Below are 21,355 nucleotides of genomic sequence, written 5' to 3' on the forward strand. Positions count from 1 at the left end.
GGCAGGTGGGGGAGGGGGTTGCTCAAGGGGAGCATCAACTCCCCTAGGGGCAGTTGGTGAGGTAATAGCTATGGCCTCAGCCGATTGGCTGGGGAAGGGTCCGAGTTCTGTTAGGCAGGTGGGGGAGGGGGTGGCTCAAGGGGAGGAGGTGTGGTCAAGGTGAAGGACACAGAACAAGATGGAGTCCGATGGGGTAGGTCCGCCCTTTCAAAGGGAGGGCAGAAAGGAGGTGTTAGAAAAACACATCTGGATATTTGGTAGTTTTTATTTTTAAGGTACATCCAAAGCTCTGAAGAGAGGGGCTTTGAGGGTAGGAAAGTCACTTTTGTACAGATTTCATATGAAGAAAGAAAAGAGACCCGTTAAGGACTCAGCGCCGAACCAAATGAACACCAACATATTGGACACCATCGTCCCTTCCTTGCGGGACCTGAACAAGCCGGTGCTGCATACTCTTCGTACTCTTCGGTCGCTGAGCCAGGAGGGTAAGCAAAGTGAGGCGAGGGCCCTGGGGGCTGAATCTTCATCTGCAGAAAACCTCCTTCCCCATCCCCTGAGTGGCCAGGTTATCTTGGCAACCAGCTAGTAACACAGCAGGCTCCCATTGGACTAGTAATCACAGCAGGCTCCCATTGGATGCCCATAGAGTTCCTTTATTGATCGTGTTAATGAGGGAAAGGGGCCAGCTGAGGATTTTGATTAAAAGTGATAATGTGTTAGCCTGGGGACTAGCACAAAATAAGTGCTCATTAAATGTTAGCTAAAAACAACCACTCCAAATGGGTCCTTCTCAGACTTCATGCAACGACATGGCTACTTTTGTTGCCCCTATTTTGGGGTTGTGTTAAGAAAGTGAGATGGTCATAAAAGGAACTGGGTGTTTGCAAGAAGACCTCACAGCTTCTCATAGAAACTTACTAGGCTTGATCAAAAGCATAGTTTCTTAGAAGAGTCACTCTAGAGTGACACCAAGATCTGTCTGTAAGCATTGGGAACCCTTGGGAAGAAAGGTGCTCCAGAAATGGAAACTATTATTACTATCAAGTCATTGTGACTTAGGGACGTTGCCTACACTTTAACCAAATGACTAAAGAAGACAAAATAAATAGGAGTAGATGCCTCGTTTCTTTCCCCTGCATCACTCTTTTTCCTGTTAAAATAATTATAAAAGAAGCATTAAGTATAATGGTTTTATGGATTAAAAATATTTGCCTTATTTACAAATTTACATACAATTTATTCATTCAAGTAATTTTGAGAACCTACTGTGTTAGACACTAGAGAACTGACGGTGAGCAAAAACCTTGGAATTTACATAGTCTAGTGGGGAAGAGATATACATTAACCAAATAATCACAGAAATAAATAATTTCAATTAGTAAGTGCTACCGAGGAGGAGGTGCATGGTACGCTGGGAACTTTTACTGTGGTTGAGGATGGGAATGTGTGTCAAGATTTGTTGAAGAAAAGAAGACGTGAGCTGAGATGTGAAGAATGAGTTGCAGTTAAATAGGTGAAATGGATCAGTGGAATAGGGAGTGGAGGGGAGGTGACAGAGTTCTTGGCAGAGGGAATAACAAGAGCACATTGATGAGAGACAGCATGGTGTGACCGAGGAATTGAAAGAAAGTCAATACGGCTGCTCTCTAAGTGCAGAAGCCAGAGTGTTCTAAAGGAGGCTGGACAGAAAGGGAGGAGTCAGGTGATCAGGGTTTTGTAAATCATATTAAGGATAGTGGCCTTGATTTTAAGCCTGTGGAAAGCCATTAAGTGTTCTAGCATGGAGATAAAGGAGGAGTTGAATGACATGATCACGTTTGTGTTTTAAAAAGATTGCTCTGGTTGCAAAGTGGGGAATGAATTAGAGGGTCAAGAACACCTATAACAGTAACTTAAATGAGACTGAGTGGTAGCTTGGTCTAAATTGGTATCAGTAAAAATGGAGAGATGTAGACAGACTGAAAGCTATTTAGAGATTGTGGTGATGGGCTGGGCATGGAGGGTGAGAGAGAAAGGAAGTCGCAAGGATGAGTTCTGAGTCCCTGGCTTATATAACTGAATAGATGAAGGTGGCAGTCATTGAGACCGAATCCCTGGATACAGGGCAAGATTTAAGGGAAAGAAGATCCTGATTTTGAGCAAGTGAAGTGTCTCTGTGAGACATCCAAATAGGCAGTTGGATACACAGGTCAAGAACCTTAAAATGGGGAGGGTTTCTGAGATCTAAACAAACACGTGGGAGTCATCAGCATATTGGTGGTCATTAAAGTCCTGGGCACAGATGTAACTGCTGCAGCAGAATATGGAGTGAAAAATGAAGGCCTAGGGCTATATCTTTGGAAATCCCAACATTTAATGGCTGAGTTGAGGAAAATGAGAAGTGGCTAGAGAGGTAGGAAGAAAATCCAGGAGAGAGGAGTGTCACAAAAGCCCATAAGAGAGGTGCTTAAAGGAGGAGAGAGTGGTCACCACTGTTAGATATGACTAAAGGGTCAGCGAGGTGAAAGCTAAACATATCTATTGAATTTATTGATGAGATTGTTGGTGACCTCAGCAAGAGCTTTATTGGTTGAATGACAGAAACAGAAGTCATTATTAATGTTATCATTATTAAAGTCATTATTAAAATCACTATTAACTAATAAGTGACTACTTATTAATGTTCACAAATGATCCCTTGTAAAGGAGATGAGGCTAAACTTCTAATCTCAGTAAAGCACATAAATTAATTTTTCATCATTGTATGTATTAAGTCCTGTGGCTTTCATGTTTTTCCAAAGTTTAGTATTATGTAGTTATGGTACTTAGAAGGTCCCGTCATCGTTTTGTGGATGTGACCGGGAAAACTATTGAAGACCACATAGCTAGCAATCTGCAGAGGCAGGAAGTCTGCATATCTTCAGTGCAACACACTGATCTTTCCACTGCACTATGCTCCTATGCTCTGGGAATATGTTTCTTTGTTCAAATCACTCTTGAATTTTTTGTTTTGTATGCCAGTATTTTAATTTTAAAAGATGTCTTATGGGGCGCCTGGGTTGCTCAGTTGGCTAAGCGTCCAACTCTTGATTTTGGCTCGGGTCATGATCTCATGGTTCATGAGTTTGAGCCCACGCTGGGCTCTGTGCTGGCAGCGGGGAGCCTACTTGGGATTCTCTGTCTCCCTCTCTCTCTGCCCCTCCCTACTCATGCTCTCTCAAAAATAAATAAACATTTTAAAAAATGTGTGTGTGTTGTTTTTAAAAAGAAGATGTCTTATAAAGTCAAGGGAACTTATCTCTTATATTTGGTATTAGTATCTATTTCAAGCATATATTATTCTACAATTTACATAATGGACACTTCTTTCTAATAATCATATATAAAATGTAGCATTCTTGCTACCTGGCACTGTGTTTGAAAATATGGTTTTGAATGCATAAAATGTTTAGAATTTGAAGTCAAATGATGGTTGAACTGAGTATAGAAGGTATGTCTGGGGATTATTTCTTTATAATAATGATTCTAGGTATTTCAATATTTGATTAAAATAAATAATAACTCCAGTTAGCATATCTTTAATTCGCTTTTTAGACTGGATTAAAATTTTTTTTGTTTTACGATTCAGTGATATCCTCTCTGACTTTGGGATGTCAGAAAAAAATCAAAGTTAAAAATCATTGTAAAATTTTCAAATCTATTCCAATTGAAATGCAGGAACCTACAACTTCCCAAAGGGAATGATGTGCATATTTTCTTTTTTCTTCAGTAAGAAACAGCAAATCTCTCAGGGTGCCTGGGTGGCTCAGTTGGTTAAGCGTCCAACTTCAGGTCATGATCTTGCAGTTCATAGGTTCGAGCCCCACATCAGTTCTGTGCTGACAGCTCAGAGCTTGGAACTTGCTTTGGATCCTGTGTCTCCCTCTCTCTCTGCTCCTCCCCTGCTTTTGCTCTGTCTTTCTTAAAAATAAACATTAAAAAAATAGCAAATCTCAGTTTAGAATAATAAACTCTGCTTTTATATAATTTTGCCCATTAGATTCTATAGAATAAAACAACATGGCAGTCTTGAATATATCATTCAAATGAAGAAAGATGATCCTCAAATTTCCAGCTAGGCTCAGTCAAGTCTTTTCATTAGGGTTTGGTTGCAAGCTATATAGTTTCTCCTGGCTCTAATTAAATCATTTCCATTTGGTATAGATTGTTTTCCTGAAATTTGAGCTGCATATTGTGAGCCTGGGTAAAAGACTTAACAGTTTTGACTTCATAGTTTTGAAAGGTCTCCATGTAAATCTTTATATGGAGATTCTGTGTTATTAGCAAATTAATGACATTTTTGGTCATGATGAAAAATTTAATTCAGTATATAATTGGTATTGGTTGAAAGACCTTCTTAGTTCTTAGCAGCCAGAAGTAGAATTCTTTTGTCTATGGTGGTGGAGAGGAATGGGGAATACAGTAGGATGGAGCAGAGTAGAGGAAAGACTTGGTTATAATAAACTGTGTATCTGTGACTTAGAGTGAAGGGTAGGATCTTTTCACCTGGCTCACTGTAGCATGTAGCCCTAGTTTCCTTGGTGGGTGAGTGAATTTCCATCACCCAACTTGTTCCCAGATACCCATGAGAATCATTCACTGCTACTTCTCATTGCCCAAACTACTCCTCCCCTGGCATAGTAATAAAAGTATTTATAACCCTGACATGCTGTAATTAAAAGTACAATTTCCCTGCTTTAGGTAGTAGTTTAAACCATTAGAAATAAAAGTTATACCAATAAATCAAGCAATTTCCAAAGTGGGGAAAGAACTAGTCTTTTGCCTCCATCCATATCCCAAAGTGGCAACCTGGTAAATGTCACTGTTCTTGATTTTTTCTTTTTTAAAGTAGGCTCCACACTGGGAGCCCAAGGTGAGGCTTGAACTCATGACCCTGAGATCAAGACCTGAGCTGAGATCAAGAGTCGAATGCTTAACTGACTGAGCCACCTAAGCACCCTGTTATTGATCTTTTATTCTGAAAACTAAAACATAACACTCTGGATTTGCAAAGAGTTCATTGGAAAGTATCTTTAATACACATAATTAGGTTTGGAGTGGAGATGTCAACACTGACTTAATTTTCAGTACTTCTAAATATTAGTTATACCTAGAGTATCCCTTCATATCATGTATTTAACCCTAGCTATTGGCAACTACTTATTTTTCTACCACAGTTCCTTTTTGGAAAACAGCTCAGAACAAGAAAAACATAGAAGACCCCTCTCTGATCATTCAAAACAGATAGTAAGAAGTCTATGCACTGATTCAAATTAAGCCCCTTGGGTCCCTACCCAAAGTTGTGTTGTCAAAAATTGTTATTTTAGGGCTGCCTGGGTGGCTCACTTGGTTAAGTGACCAACTCTTGATCTCAGCTCAGGTCATGATCTCACAGTTTGTGAGATCAAGCCCTGTGTTGGGCTCTGCACTGACAGTGTGGAGCCTGCTTGGGATTCTCTCTCTCTGCCTCTCTCTCTTTCAAAATAAATAAACTTTAAATATATTACTTTAGATATAATATTAGTATATTTGTTGAAAGCAAAAACAAAGCAGATCAGAAGCAGTAAATTAGGATCAGGTCTGCAGAGCACTAGCAGTAGAGAGACGTGACAGCTGGTAGTCTAACAGTAACAAATGAGAATGAAAAGCAAGTCAAGATTTAAGCAAAAATATGGTGATCATTTTGCAATATATACAAATATCAAATCATTATGTTGTACACCTGACACTATTATTATGTGCCAAACTGAATCTCAATTTAAAAAGAATATATTGTTTTATGGGTTTAGTAATAATGTTATGTGGGCTAAGGCATTTAAAGAATATCAAAGACTACTACATGCTACTCAAGGTTGATAGTACACAAAGATTCAGTGCACAAAGCAGCTTAGGTCTCTGCTGTCATGGAGTTATCATCTGGGCAGAGTTGTGGAGAAAGATGATACACACACACACACACACACACACACACAATCTCTATAAAGACCCCCCCCCCCCACCGCCCCCAACAAAGAATTAAGCAATAAAAGAAGTATACAGACACTTAATGCCCAGACAGCAGCCTTTTATGCCTTAATGATGCTTGGCTTTACTTTTGTGTTAAAGAATGTCATAAGAATGAAGGTTTAGGGGTGTCTGGGTGGCTCAGTTGGTTGGGCAACCCACTCTTGGTTTCAGGTCAGTCTGTGACTTGTTGTGGGATCGAGCCCTGTGTCAGGCTACATGCTGAATGTGGAGCCTGCTTGGGATTCTCGCTCGCTCTCTCGCTCTCTCTCCCCCTCCACTGCCCCTCATCTGCCCCTCCCCCACTCACATGTGTTCTCTCTCTCAAAATAAATAAACATTAAAAATAAAATATGGGGCCTGGGTGGCTCAGTTGATTGAGTGTCTGACTTTGGCTCAGGTCATGATCTCATAGTTCGGTTCCAGAGTTTAAGTGCCATGTTAGACTCTGTGCTGAAAGCTCAGAGCCTGGAGCCTGCTTTGGATTCTGTGTCTCCCCCTCTCTCTGCCCCTCCCCTGCTCATGCTCCGTCTCTGTCTCTCTCTCTCAAAAATATATAAACATTAAATAAAATAAAATAAAAAAGAATAAAGTTTTATATTTCAGAGGGCACAGAGTAGACACTCAATAAATACTTTTTGAATCGGTCATTAAGAAAAAAGGGGTAGGGTTAAATAGGTGATAGAGATTAAGGAGCTCACTTGTAATGAGCATCAGGTGTTGTATGGAAGTGTTGAGTCACTAAATTATACACCAGAAACTAATATTACACTTTATGTTAACTAACTGGAATCTAGAGAACTAAAAAAAAAAAAGACTAGATTATACTTGATTAACTCTATTTATAAGATAAAAGGAACTCTGTCCCACTTCTATAAAGAATAAAAGGAAATGTGCGACAGAGTTCTCTTTATCCTAGAAAGATTTTATTTAAAAATTTATTATTATTTTTAAGCACATTTTTGGAATGTAAAATGGTAAGCTTTAGTTACTAGGAAAATTAACTTTTGGGAATGAACTTATTTTCTGTTAATTCTAAATTAATTAGGAATTACTATTGTTTGATTCTGCAGTTCACATTTACTTTTTTATTTATTAGCACTAGATACTATCACATGAGAGCTTACATCAATTATTTTTTATTTCCTTTGAATTTCAGAAGTGTCTACTATCTGGGGGAATGTGTCAGAATTTGTGCAACGACAGCTATCCCTACAAAAGGCAAGATTTATACTTTAAGTTTAATGCAAGAGTCCAAAGGATCTTTCTTCCTTGGTCTTGTATAATTTTGCTGGGAGCAAGATAACAGATTTTAGAGCCATTCAATTTGACTTTCAGTCCTGTGATTTTATGATGCTCACACTATGACTTACAGATAGCATTTAACAAACATGGATTTTATTCTTAGGTAATGAATTTGTAAAAGTTCTCTCTAGTGATACCAAGCAGATCACTGACCAGTCTGGATGTGTGTAGAGGAACTAGATGAATTCTGTTGATCTGTGACCTGATAGTTTCTGGCATTGCTATAGAAGGATGTAATGCTTCCTGCCATGCCTCTTTGCAGGGAATGGGTTTTAACTGAAATACAAGAAGACAATCTGGGATTGAACTCATCTTGCCAAAAATGGGAAACTTTGCCCAGACTTCAGTTTGGATGCCATGGAATTGGACAGAGATTTGGGGAGTTTTGAGGGAGCTGGGAAATTGTGAAACTTTTATATCCTACTCACAGGTCCCATTATGACAACCCGTGGGCTGAACTCGTCCTTCAAACTTATCTTATTTGGTCTGATAATTTGAAGTAGTCATCACCAACCTAAAATTTGGAGAGTTTATATAAAGTTTTGGACTTGTTTCTCTTTTCTTGAAAAATCAGCAGATTTAACAACACCAGTTTTCCATTCCTGCATGATGACACTTGGCTGGAGCCAACAGTGAGCTCTTCCCTTTGGATGGGGTTTGTACTTTCTAGCCACTGCACTCTCTGGCTGGCTACCTTCATTCCCTTGCGTTCTTTCGTGGGTGGTGCCTGAAGGCATTTGAGTTTGTAACCCTTGAGGTGTGATATTTCCAGGGAGACAGAGGCCTAGTTTGAGAGCCAAAAGCATTTGCTTCTACCCCTCAGCCAAGATCACTACACTGCAGCAGATGCCTTGGATGCTGGATTGTCTGGTTTTAAGTGAGAGACAAAACCTAAAAGAAGGAATGAGAAAGCAGAGATTCTTACAGCTTTTTAAATTCCTTCTTTCTAATGGTAAATGATTAAAATTCAGAATTTCCCACGATTTAGGATAAGAGGAATCTTAAATATAGATTAAAAGTAGCAATGGCATCCATACAAGTTATCTTAGTCCTCACAGCCTTTGAATGGTAATGGAGATGCAGGATCTGATGTCAGAAGCATTGTAGATCAATATATTACATTTTATACTTACATGAGAACTTAGAATCATGACATACTATAGCTGGAAGAGAGTTTAGAAATCATTGAATATTTAAGGCTTAATTGTTTTCATGGGGTTTTTTTGAATAGCGGTACTAAGGGTTATTTTTCCTTACCTCTTCAGTGATTTCTGATTGTTGCTCTTTTTTTTCCCCCTTCCTTTTTCTTTCAGGGTGTTCAGATCCCAGGGCTTGGAACTTTTACTTTCATGAGACAAAAAATTGACGTGGGAAACAACAAGTTTATTCTGATTCAGAGACCCATATTTATCATGGCAGAGAAGTTAGTACGGACCCATGAACTCAAACAAAACAAAACATACATTCCTGGTAAATCTTTTCAATATTTAAGACATTCTCAGAAAGTTACTGGCCTGGGGATGAAAATGGAAGGGCAAAGTTTGTTCAGTTGCTGCTTTATCAGTTTGTGATTTCAGCTCACTTTTCACATGGTACCTTTGGAAGAGGGAAGGGCCAAGGTGGGAAATGATAGACAGTCTTCCTGCAGGACATTTTAAACCTCAGGAGCTTAAGAGGCAGGCATGGGAAGACTTGATGTGATATCAAGGCACATTTACATGCCACATTACAGAGTTATACGGCCTTTGTTCATTTTTTTAGACCCTCAGAAATTAAAAGTGGTTATAGAGAAAAAGTTAATTAGGGACTGTAATTAGAATTACAGTCCATATTAGCTATGAAAAAGATCACTAACTGTGTTCTATCGTATATAATGTACATTATTAAAACTTAGGAGTGAGGTTAATAATTCCATAAAGACTTAATGAATACCTTATATACCTCTCACACCCTAAAATCTTCCTCCCTTGCTTTCTCCCTCCCTCCTTCCCCTTTCCTTCCTACTGCCTCCCTTCCTTTCTTCCCTCTTTCCACAAATATTTACTGAGAGCCAACTATGTGTTAGGCCTTGTTCCAGGCACTTGAGATATAGTGATAAGCTAAAGGGACATGGTGCCTGACAGAGGATGCTTACTTACCTTCCAGCTTTGGTGTGTAGACTTGGTGACACCTCCCCTGGTTACTTAGAGGCCTTTGGGGATGTCCTTCCTGATTTTGGGGCTGTATTCATTTTAACCTTCCTTATCATCCCCTCTTGCATTGCACTCCTACGTGGCTAGAGACAGTCCACCCCAAATGTCAGCAGGTCAAAAGGCTAAAACTGGCCTTTACGGTAACTTCCCTGAAAGTTAATTTTCAGAGTAACTTACCACCAAAAAATGAAATATTGGAAAACCAAATACCAACAAGTTATACTTAGAATTCATTATGCATATGATCTTTATGGTAGATTTGATGGACTTTTCAGCCATTTTTACCTAGAATTTTATGACAGAAGGCATATAATACCCCAATTCATCAAAAACCTACCAAATAAAGTGAAAATAAAGCCAACTTGTTTTTTTTTTTTTAACAAAAACATCTTGGATCTCATAGTATAGTCCAAAAAAAGTAGCTTAGATCTATAATTAATTTTTTTACAAGGCTGAAGAAATTTCAGAATTAAATATATATGATTGAATTAATTCACAAGAACAATTCTGTCTCTAGTTTAGCTTTGTGGTTATGAGTCTTCATCATTAATTAAGTAGGTAATTAATTAAACATTATACATTGGTTCTTAAAGATAATCAAGACATGGTCCTTGCTTTGAAGAGCTCAAAATTTAGCATGGGAGATAAATATATAAGCAAATATTTCAACCTGATTAAATGCTGTGAAAGCAGCATTGATCAGAACTAGATTGAATGTAGGGGAGCCCAGAGGAGAGCATGCTTAACTTTGCTCAGGGAGGCTTAGGAAGATGACATATCCCAGGAGGTCTTAAAGAATGATAGGGCTTTGCTGGCATAGAAGCTGTGGGAGATATTTCAGGAACAATAAGAATAATTCAAGAATAAGAATAAGGTACTTCTCTGTGGCCAAGGCATATGATTGTGGAGGCAACTGGAGGGAATTAAGACAAAAGTGGTTGGTAGCAATTAAGTTGTAAGGGGCTATAGGCAGTATGATAAGGACTTTGAGATTCATCCTATAGGCAGTGGGGAGCCATTGAAAGTTTTTGAGCAAGGAACTGTATGTACTCATCCAGTTTTTAATTTAGGAGGATAGTTCTTTTAATTATAGCAGTTTGATGAAATATGGTAGGAGCCTGATTGCAGTGGCAATCAGGAGGAAGATGAAGGAATCTATTTGTGAGATATTTCGTATGGAGAACTGATGGGATTTGGCTGCCAGTTGAGACTGGTGGGTAGCAAGAAGAAGGAAGGTACGTAGCATGACTCCGATTTATTGGAAAATAGATGTACGTTTTTGTCATTAACACCTTAGGGAAGCAAGGGGGAAGGCAGGTTGGGGTGGTAGATAAAATAATGAGTTAGCTTTTGGACATGTTAAATTTGAAATTCCTGTAGGGATACGTAGGTGGAGGTAGTTCCAGAGCTCAGGTGAGGGATGGAGACTAGAGGTCAGGATTTGGAAAAATTTACCTAGGAGAAGATATAAAGTAAGAGAAGGCGACAGACAAGGACAAAGTCTTGTTTAAAAACAACAACAACAGAAAACAGCACAACAAAACACCATCTTATCAGAAGTAGATGAGGAAGGAAATCAGCAAAGGAAACCAAAAAAGAGGAAATTGGAGAACCAAGAGTGGTGCCATGGATACAAGAGCATAGAGAGGGCATGGTCAATGGAGGTTACAGAGAGGTCATGAGATTAAGATTTGTAATGCATCCATTGGCTTGTCCATTATGAGATGATAGTGTCCCTACTGAAGTAAGTGAGCTAGAAGACAGATTGAAGAGAGACATTGGATAAATGGGAGGGAACAATCCATAGGCAGGCAATGTAGCATTTTCTTTTAAGAACTTCATTAAAAAAATGGAGGGAGGTGGTATAGAATCACCATCGAATTGTACAGAAGACCATGGCTGATATAGGGAAGCTTGTGTTCTGCAGATATTAATCTTCATCATCCAGCACCATTGGGTACTTGGAAAGCTATAAATTAATGCTTGCTCAATGAATGTTTAGAATGTTCTTCTTTCTATCCTGTTCCTCTATTAGTGGATCTTGTTACTGCCTCTTTTCGGATTTATTATCTTGATCGCCTGTATTATTTATCCCCTTTTTTGACTGGTGATCTGTTCTTGTGGAATAGACCCTATGCTTATTTTTATGCTAGATATACCATATTCCTTTGCAATGTCATTTAGGGATTCATTAGGGAGAAAAAGCAAGTTATCCAGTCTGATACCCTCTGATAAGACACTTTCATTTGAAGGTAACATCTACTGAACTATCTTTTCAAAACACTTGACATTTATGGATATTTATAAACATTTAAAAATGATGTGATAATTGGAGGAGACAGGCAAGTGTATTGCTACAGTATGTCCTGAGAGATAAGAGGGCTGAAAACTTCAGAAAACCCTCTGATGAAGAAACGCAATTAGTTATTACATTGTCTCCAAGGGAAAATCAAAAGCTTGTCTGGAATTTGCTTAGAAACCTAATTGTTCTTATTGTGAGCAAAATATATACTTTTAAGGAAAATTGTACTGATTACTGTCTATTGTTAGGGTACAACTAAGGACTTAACATGGACAATTCTATTTTTGAGTATTAAGAATCAGATAATTATTTGTGAGTGTATATGATATGACCTTGTTGTAATTTACACTTCCTTTCTCCCACCCTGTCTTTCTCCTCTAGGTGATATTCCCGTTGTTCCACTTAATTTTGTCACGATATCCCTGCAGTGTCCATTTAGCAGGGATACAGTGGAAAGCTGTGTGAAAGAAACTTTGCTTTTTTTATCACGATCCATTTCCACCAAACCAAATGTGGAGTTTACTTTCAAAGGAATCGGGATCCTCACGATTAAAGGCGGCAAAGTGAAGATGAGATTTTATAAGGATTTCCTTTCTAAAATGGATGGAACTGGGGCTTTGGCAGAAGCCCTCACAAATGTAAGTTAATGTTTTCCTTCTCCACACCCCTCTCCCAATCAAAACTTTGAATTACCTGTGTGTCATTATTAAGAAAAACTCAGGTTGACATTTTATTTATTATTTTTTTAAATGTTTATTTATTTTGAGAGAGCGTGGGCACGCAAGTTGGGGGGACAGAGAGAGAGAGGGCGATAGAAAATCCCAAGTAGGCTCCACACTGTCAGCATGCAGCCTGATGTGGGGCTCAATCTCAGGAACTGTGCGATCGTAACCTGAGTTGAAATCAAGAGTCAGACACTTAACTGACTGAGCCACCCAGGCGCCCTGGGTTGATGTATTTTAAATGGCACTTACCCCAAGTGCAAAAAAATGCTTGTTTATAGATGGTTAACTCTTTAACAAAAAGGTTAGAAGGGCAAAGAAACTTTAAGTTTTGAGTCAATACCAACTGAAAAATATAAATAGTAATAAAAGCGTTCATAATTCTGAATACTTTATAGTACCATATAGTGTTTAAAAATTCTTCCATATCTATTATTTCATTTGAGTTTGAAAACATTATAAAACTGGCATTATTATCATCCTGATTTTACAAATGAGAAAAATGGAGGTTCAGAGAGATTATGTGGGAAGCCTGAAATCAGAGTGCTAATAAGTGATAGAACCAGACTTCCTAATGGCTCTTTTTTTTTTTTTTTGGCTGGTTATAGCATTTATTTATTTATTTATTTATTTATTTATTTATTTATTTAGAGTGCACAAACAGCGGAGGGGCAGAGACCATGAGAGAGAGAATCCCAAGCAGACTCCATGCTCAGCATGGAGCCCGGGGTAGGGTTTGATCTCATTAACTGTGAGACAAGATCAAGAGTTAGATGCTTAACCGACTGAGCCACCTAGGTGTCCTTATGGTATTTTATTTTAATGACAGTCTACAATAAATCGAGTCATGGAAATATATCTTTAGCTTTTAATTTGCCATACTGTGGAAGAAATTTCATAATTGACCCCATCATTATTATTCAGTAGCTGGTATGACCTTCATGCTAAGTTGGACATAGCAGAGTTTAAGGAGGTAGTGAAACAGTTAATCACCAGAACTAACTGAATGCTTAGTGTGCCTTAAGAATGAATAAAATTGGTACAAATGAATTATATTATCATAGAATGTTATAAAATCCTGGGTCCCATAGAGCAAAAGCCTGATTTTTAAGTGAAAGACTATAAAATGAAAGTCTATAAATACGGTCTAATTCTACCCTCTACTCTCTAATTTCCTCTTTCATGGAGCTCTGGGATGGGGATTTAAGAGTTGTGCATAATGAAGCTCTTGGTGTTTTCTGCACAATCTGGCTTCATGTAGGATTTTAAAGATAGGCACTAACCCTGTGTATGTAAAGTGGAAACACGCAGCTATCACCCTCCTGTTTCCATGAAAATACAGCAGAAGCAAGGCCAAAGTGCTGGCCCATCTCTAATCTTCAAGGATTCTACAGAACTTTGTAGTTTTAATAACATGTTTATAAGAGAGGACAGCCTGCTGCACTCTAAGACATAACTTTGAAGGAGCATTTTCCAGAAGTAGTCATCCCAAGAGATATTCTATGAAAAAAGGATCTGGAGACCAAAGCAGATGGAGGGCTGCTGCATATATCACCCTCCTGGACAGAAGCACAAAACACACTGGCATGTTAAAGGATCTGAGAAGTCTGCTTTAACTGACTGAATCATGAATCGTGGAACTTTTGGTTAATCCAAGTCTTGTTAACAGCAAAAATCACATTTTGGGGGGATGCCTGGGTGGCTCAGTTGGTCCGACTTGGGCTCAGGTCATGATTTTGCAGTTTGTGAGTTCGATCCCCTCGTCGTGCTCTGTGCTGACAGCTGAGATCTTGGAGCCTGCTTCGGATTCTGTGTCTCCCTCTCTCTCTGCCCCTCCCCCACTTGTGCTCTGTCTTTCTCTATCAAAAATAAATAAAATGTAAAAAAAATTTTTTTTTTTTTAAAAATCACATTTTGGGAAATTGCTATAAAGTGGTGAGAGTGATTCTTTCCCCCCAAATGTCCCATAACTTAAACCTGAGTGTTGTTCTGCAGAGTAGTTCTCTTGGGAAGCTGTAGGTTTATTTCAATGATGCTGCTTTTGCTGGAACCATATTTAAAACTTCTTTTTGCAAATTCCCTTCAAAGCCTTTTGTAAACCATATCATTTCAAAAATAATTTTGGATTTCTATACTAGTATAATGTAATAATGTCATTACTGTAAAATGTGATAATAATTATAATAGCTGCTATTTGTTGAGTGTTTATTATGTGCCAGCCACTTACATACAGTACCTCATAAAAATTCTATGAATTAGATCCTGTTATCCACACATACTCAGGGTTTAAGGTTACATAACTTAACAGTGTGGGGATGTGAACATGAATCCACGTGACTTCAAAGCCCTTCTCTTACCCTTCTCTTAGAGTTATTTGGGTCAAGAGTGGAATTGGCTTCCTTGCTTATTTTCCTCATAGTCTCAAATAAGTCAGCTCTCCTCTTAAAGATGTATAAAAGAAGCCATCAACTCTGAAGGTAATTTCCAAAGAGGAAATGGTTTGAGAAAAGGCAGCATCAGTGGAATTGGTATGGGACTATCCACGGTGATAAATGAGATAATTCCTCTTTGGATTTTAAGCTCTAGACTTTAAGCACTAAAAAAATATAAATAAATAAATAAATAAATAAATAAATAAATAAATAAGTAAGTAAGTAAGTAAGAAATAACAATAGAGAGTATCATGGTAGCCTTGCCTCTGAGACTGCCTATAGCTTTGATTTGTATGTGTCCTAGACCACTGCCCCAAGCATAACCTTTCTCTTTCTCTGTCCTCCAGAGGCCTGGCACTGTGGACTCCGTGTTGTCCAGCAGAGAGAGCTCAGAGAAGCAATCCAAGTGTGGGTGTGCATTTCCAAGGTCAGTGTTTTCTCCACAGGTTCCTCCAGGCACAGCAATCCTTGTTGATTTATTAATGTGATTGGGTAGTGTTTCTCATCTTTTCTGGCTCATGCTCCTTTTAGTGTTCTCTCTCTTTCAGTGTTCTAGCAAAGAAGGATTTGTTGCATACACTTTCCATAGTTAAGTTAGAAAGCAATGGCCAGTTAGACTATTTTTATTTATGATAATTCAACAACTCTATACATTACTTGGTGCTTATCATGATAAATGTACTCTTAATCCCCTTTATTTTACCCATGCTTCACCCACCTCCCCTCTGGAGACCACCAGTTTGTTCTCTGTATTTAAGAATCTGCTTTTTTGTTTGACTCTTCTTTTCTTTTGTTATTTGTCTTGTTTCTTAAGTTCCACATATGAGTGAAATGATATGGTGTTTATCTTTGTCTGTCTGGCTTATTTAATTTAACATTATACCCTCTAGGTCCATCTAGACTGTTCATTTTTAAAACTACTCTTAGCTCCCTAGAAACTCTGATACTACCTCCCATCAATTTTAGTCCCTGCAATATTAGTGCAATTCTTCTCATCTTCTGGGCTTTCCTCTACCTTCCATCATTTCCTCTGAACTAGCTTTCTCTTTCTGCAGTCTAGCTCACCTGTCTGAGCTCTGATTCTTACCACTCAAGTGGTTAGAGAGATAAGGTAGAATAAAGGAACAACTTTATCCCAAGAGTGCAGTGGGTTTTAGTGGCGGCTGCTGACAATGATTATAATAATGATACTGATAATAATAATAATTGTCATCTATGGAATATTTACTACTGTAGATGTCAGATGCTATTAAGCACTTTCTCAATATTATTGCACTTAATTTTCACTTTAGCTATTTGAGATGTGTATTTAATTTTATCCATTTTATAGAGGTGCAAAATTGTAATTTTAATTTTTTTTCTTTTAATAAGTGAAACAACATGGTGCAGTATTAAGAACACTGGAATAGGGGGCACCTGGGTGGCTCAGTCAGTTGAGTGTCCAACTTTGGCTCAGGTCATGATCTCGTGGTTTGTGGGTTTGAGCCCTGCATCGGGCTCTGTGCTGACAGCATGGAGCCTGGAGCCTGCTTTGGATTGTGTCTCCCTCTCTCTCTGCCCTTGCCCTACTCATGGTCTGTCTGTCTCTCTCAAAAGTAAATAAACATTTAAAAAAATTTTTTTAAAAAGAACACTGGAATAGGAGTCAGGAGACTTGTTTTTTTTTCCCCCAGTTTAGCTGTCACTCACTCATTGTGTACCCTTAATCATGTTCTTAATTTTAATTGCTATGCCATTAACTATTATGCTTTTCAGGTGGAGGAAGTTTGGGGAATAACAACCAGCAACCAGCTTCCCAGAGTATTATTTTCTCATGGTTTTTAAATCTGTGACATCCTCCTGTGTTAGTTGGTTTGGAAAAACCCCCTCTAGGAAGGACTGTATGACATACCTCAAAATCAGTGTGAGGGTCAGAATAAACATTAGAGATTAGTTAGTCTAGACCCTTAATATTGTGGATGAAATGGACAAACAACTGAGTGGCCAAGCTAGAAATAAAACCATGGCTCCTGACTGTTCCACTATTCTTTCCATTGTACCATGTTGCCTTACTCATTAAAAATAAATCAATGGATTCAAAATAATTTTATTGTGATTGTATTTTGGAAGGCAAATTGGGCTGCCCCCTTGGACATATTTTGGCTGAAGCATTCCAGGAGGGAAATAATTGCAATGGGCCAAGAACAGAGATGGAAGCTCCTGTTAACTAGAGAGCCTAGAGATGGACCGGAGAACTCAAATACTCAAAATAGTTGTAGATGTTTTATTCATGTGAAGTTTGGTCCCTGAATTTACTGGAAGTACCACCCCTCCCCCACTGCCCTCTCTCCTGCTTACACCTCTAACCCAGCACTCCATACTTGAGACCACAGAAAACCTACAACTACATGCACCAGCTGAACACATCCATTCCCCCATTGTGCTTTTGCAAGTCCCTCACTTGTGCCTGGGGAAAGGATGGAGCTGTGGGGAGGAGAAAGAGGGAGGGGAGGAGCAGTTATTTCTGGGCATATTTTGGTCTCTGCCTACCAGGCTGTGAATCTTTGCCTTTAAGTCATCCAACAGCCACCTTTCACTGTCACCTCTATGCATCCGGTTACAGAACTAGAAAAGACAGCCGGGTTCAAACTGAGACCAAACCCAAAGCTTAAATCCCTCAATTTATCTTCATAAGAGCTGCTTTTGAGGCCTCAGTACTGAGAGGGGAGGTCTTGGTTGGCTGCCGAACTTAGCCTGAAAGAGAGCCTCAGTAAATCAAAGCACTTGCCCCCTTGAGAGAAGTGGGTGTATTTCAGAACCAGATAGCTAGCTGGGTTGCTTCTAAGGATTGAAAGTTCACACATTCACCTATTCAGACCCAGAGCAGTAAACATCGTGGCTTGTTTCTAGGATTGAGATCAAGACGTTGGACAAAAAACCACCTATGGAGACCATTGTAGAGGAAGATGAAAATGAAATGAATGGACAAGAGAAGTGCGAATTAAAAGACCATCCAAGCAAAGAAGGCGTCAGAGGTAGGCCAATATTGCTACCATATTGATGGTAGCCCAGCCATATTGCTTAGTGACTTCTATGCTCAAAATAAATAAAGTTAGAATCATGAATAATTACTGTATTCTTCTTTCTAACATATATCTTCTATTCCTGGAATCTTGTATCTCATCTTAACCACTTTTTGACTCTCAGGCTTTTAGACTATGATCTCTTTGCTCGTTCCCCATTACTTAAAGAGGTCAAAATTCATATGCCTACAGGGTCCAGTCAGATAATGTAAATGCATGAAGTGGGTTGCATTTAACATGATAGGGTGACATGTTAGCATAAATAATAATTTTTATGAAAAATGGAGAATGGAAGTTTTGCATCTTTGATACTTGGCTTAATATAAGGTGGCTGGATTTTCATATCTGTGTCTTCATTTAATCTGTTATGATATATTTGTGTTGGTTGAAGCATATGAAGAAAATCCTAGGATTTCAAAGACTTTTGGAAAGGATCCTAGGGATCCTTAGGGGTTGCCATGCCACCCTTTGGAAACTTCCTTTAGGAGATTATTGCTTTGTAGGCAACACACTAATTGACGTTGAAGCAAAAAATGCTGATAGAGCCAAAAAAAAAAAAAAAACCCATGTCAGTGGGTAAACATTGGCTTGTGGATATTGTTTTTGCAACATGTGGCCTACAGGATTACATGTAAACTGTTAGCCTAATATTCACATGCTTTTGTGTCTGTAACCTCATCTGTCACTGTTTCCTATAGATTCCTTCTCTGAGCAGAATTGTCTATTTATGTCCTTCTAACACATCTTGTCCTTCCCTGACTTCATGTTTTTGTTCATTCTTTTTCTCTTGCCTAGAATGTCCTTCCTTTTCTTACAGTTTAGCCCAATCCTACTCACCTCTTAGCATCATTTTTACATCGCACTTACTCCATGAACACTTCTCTCATCACTGGATTCTGAAGTGTCTTCTTTCATCTCTAAACATGGCAGACCCTTAAAGATAGCACCATCAATTGGAATGTAGACGTTTTTCATCATTGCCCTGAGTTGCTATTTATGCAATGTATGCAAAGCGACTTAGCATTGTAGGCATGTAATAAGACCTCCACGATGAGAGCTCTTGGGGTTTTTGTCTATATCTTATTTTTCTCTACAACTAGAGATCTTCCCCAATTTAACGATGGGGTTATGTTCAGGTTAACCCATTATAAGTTGAAACTATCATAAGCTGACAATGTGTTTAATACATCTAACCTACTGAACATTATAGCTAGCCTGTCTGAAATGTGTCATCTAGCCTACATTAGCCTATAGTTGGACAAAATCACCTAACACAAAGCCTATTTTATAATAAAGTATTGAATATCTTATGTAACTTATTGACTACAGTGAAAAACAGACTGGTTGCATGGGTACAGAATAGCTGGAAGTGTATCGCTTGTTCACTCTCCTAACTGTGGCTGGCTGCCTGCTGCAGCTTGCTGGGCTGCCCAGCATCCCCAAGGGAATGTTGTGTCACATATCACTAGTCCAGGGAAAGATCACAATTCAAAATTCAAAGTGCAGTTTGTACTGCATGCACATCACTTTACACCATCAAAAGCCAAAGTCACAAATCATAAGTCAAACCATTATTAAGTTGAGATCTTAATTAATTAAGTTGAGATCTTTTGAAAGATCTTGAAGGGCAAAGACTTGCCTCTTGTATTTTCTAAAGTGATTAGCCAGTGTCTTGCACGTAATAAATATACAAAAAAATATTTGTTTGAATCACACTAGGGCAAGGGACAATAATTTAAGATAAGAAATGTATCTTATATATAAATTTTCCCGGGTAAAATAACGAGTTTTAAAAATTAGTTAAGTACAAAACCACCCATTTAAAGTTGAAAGGAAACTTGGTTTCATTCATTTTACAGAGATCATAACACACAAGAGACTTCGAGAAAAACATGCTCTCTCTCCTTTCAAAGTGACAAACATCAGCTTTCCAAACATGGCGGAGCAGAATGTTAGTGGTGGTAAGAGTGTGAACCGTGAAAGGTAATGCATTGGTATTTTATCTGGTGTCTGTTACTAAATATATTTTTGAGTTATATCTTGATGCAGGGAATTTAAATGAGTGTTTATTCATTCCTTCATTCTGTATCCTTGAGTACATTCTACCTGTTAGGTGATTGGGATAATAGATTCAGTCAGGGCTCATAATCTAGTGGGAAAGCCAGGCATACATAGAGTGATAAATTATGACTCAGTAGGATAAACACTATGACAGAGGTGGAAACAAAATAGCACAGGGGAGAGAACATCTAACTCTCTTGTGGATTTGGGAAAATTTCCCTTGTTTTCCAATTTGGATCAAATTGGAAAGCAGTTTTGTTAAACATGGCTGGCATTCAATAAACATTCTTTGAATGAATGAATGTATTACAATTCATTATGGTCATGTCTTCTAACAATGTTATGTCAAAAGATTTCTATTTTCATTTTTTTTAAGTTTACTTATTTGTTTTGAGAGAGAGAGAGAGCAAGCAAAGGAGAGTCAGAGAGAGGAGAGAGAGAATTCTAAGCAGGCTCCACACTGTCAGTGCAGAGCCTGATGTGGGGCTTGAACTCACAAACCATGAGATCATAACCTGAGCTGAGATCAAGAGTCAGATGCTTAACTGACTGAGCCACCCAGGCACCCCAAAAGATTTCTATTTTCTTTTTTTTTTAACACACTTTTTTTTAAAGTTTATCTTTTACTAATTTTGAGAGATGGAGAGCAAGTGGGGTAGGAGCAGAGAGAGAGGGAGACAGAATCCCAAGCAGGGCTCGATCTCAGGAACCTGACCTGATCATGACCTGAGCTGAAATCAAGAGTCAGATGCTCAGACTGAGCCACCCAGGCACCCCAAGTAGGACACTTTTTAAAACCTCAAATTAGTCAACCATACTCAAGTTATCTATTGAGCATTGATTATTTATACTGCATTGGGCTAGCAAATTTGAATTTGTTAATGTGTCACAATATATCAGCTATCATATGTGTGATTTATGCACTCTGTGGTACTAAAGTCATGTTCAAACCCTGGGCATGCTTGTTTTGAATAATCTCATGGTTATGAAAGATAATTGTGAATTAAATGTCTTGTACTTTGGAATTTAGTTCAATCCAACAGACACTGAGCACCACAGTATGCTGGGCATTACTTTAGACACCAAAGACACAGAGCTGTAAGACATATAAAAGACATATAAACAGTCTCGTAGGGAGACTGACACTAAAGAAGTAGTACACATGGTAAAGACAACAAAAGAAAGTACAGGAGCTGCAAGGAGGAGGGAGTAATTAATTGTTAGGGCCTATTGGTGGAGGCTTCCTATAGATGTTGAC

General features: G+C 38.5%; 1 protein-coding gene across 3 annotated transcripts in view; it reads left to right on the forward strand.

Annotated features, from left to right (window-relative positions):
• Positions 1 to 215: 215 nt before the first annotated feature.
• The window catches only part of CCDC81 (coiled-coil domain containing 81), a 37,164-nt gene continuing 16,024 nt past the window's right edge, over positions 216 to 21,355 (forward strand). The window contains exons 1-7 of one of the 3 annotated variants that reach the window (XM_015074904.3): positions 216 to 485; positions 7,181 to 7,242; positions 8,640 to 8,796; positions 12,202 to 12,458; positions 15,322 to 15,401; positions 17,864 to 17,988; positions 19,896 to 20,019. In XM_015074904.3, coding sequence (XP_014930390.2) covers positions 341 to 485; positions 7,181 to 7,242; positions 8,640 to 8,796; positions 12,202 to 12,458; positions 15,322 to 15,401; positions 17,864 to 17,988; positions 19,896 to 20,019 — 950 coding nt within the window. In that variant the 5' untranslated portion in view covers positions 216 to 340. Of the gene's footprint in view, positions 486 to 7,180; positions 8,279 to 8,639; positions 8,797 to 12,201; positions 12,459 to 15,321; positions 15,402 to 17,863; positions 17,989 to 19,895; positions 20,020 to 21,355 lie in introns of all 3 variants that reach the window. The other 2 variants (XM_053203761.1, XM_053203762.1) reach the window with 2 other exon arrangements.

Source organism: Acinonyx jubatus, chromosome D1, assembly GCF_027475565.1.
Source record: "Acinonyx jubatus isolate Ajub_Pintada_27869175 chromosome D1, VMU_Ajub_asm_v1.0, whole genome shotgun sequence".
NCBI classification, from domain to species: Eukaryota; Metazoa; Chordata; class Mammalia; order Carnivora; family Felidae; genus Acinonyx; species Acinonyx jubatus.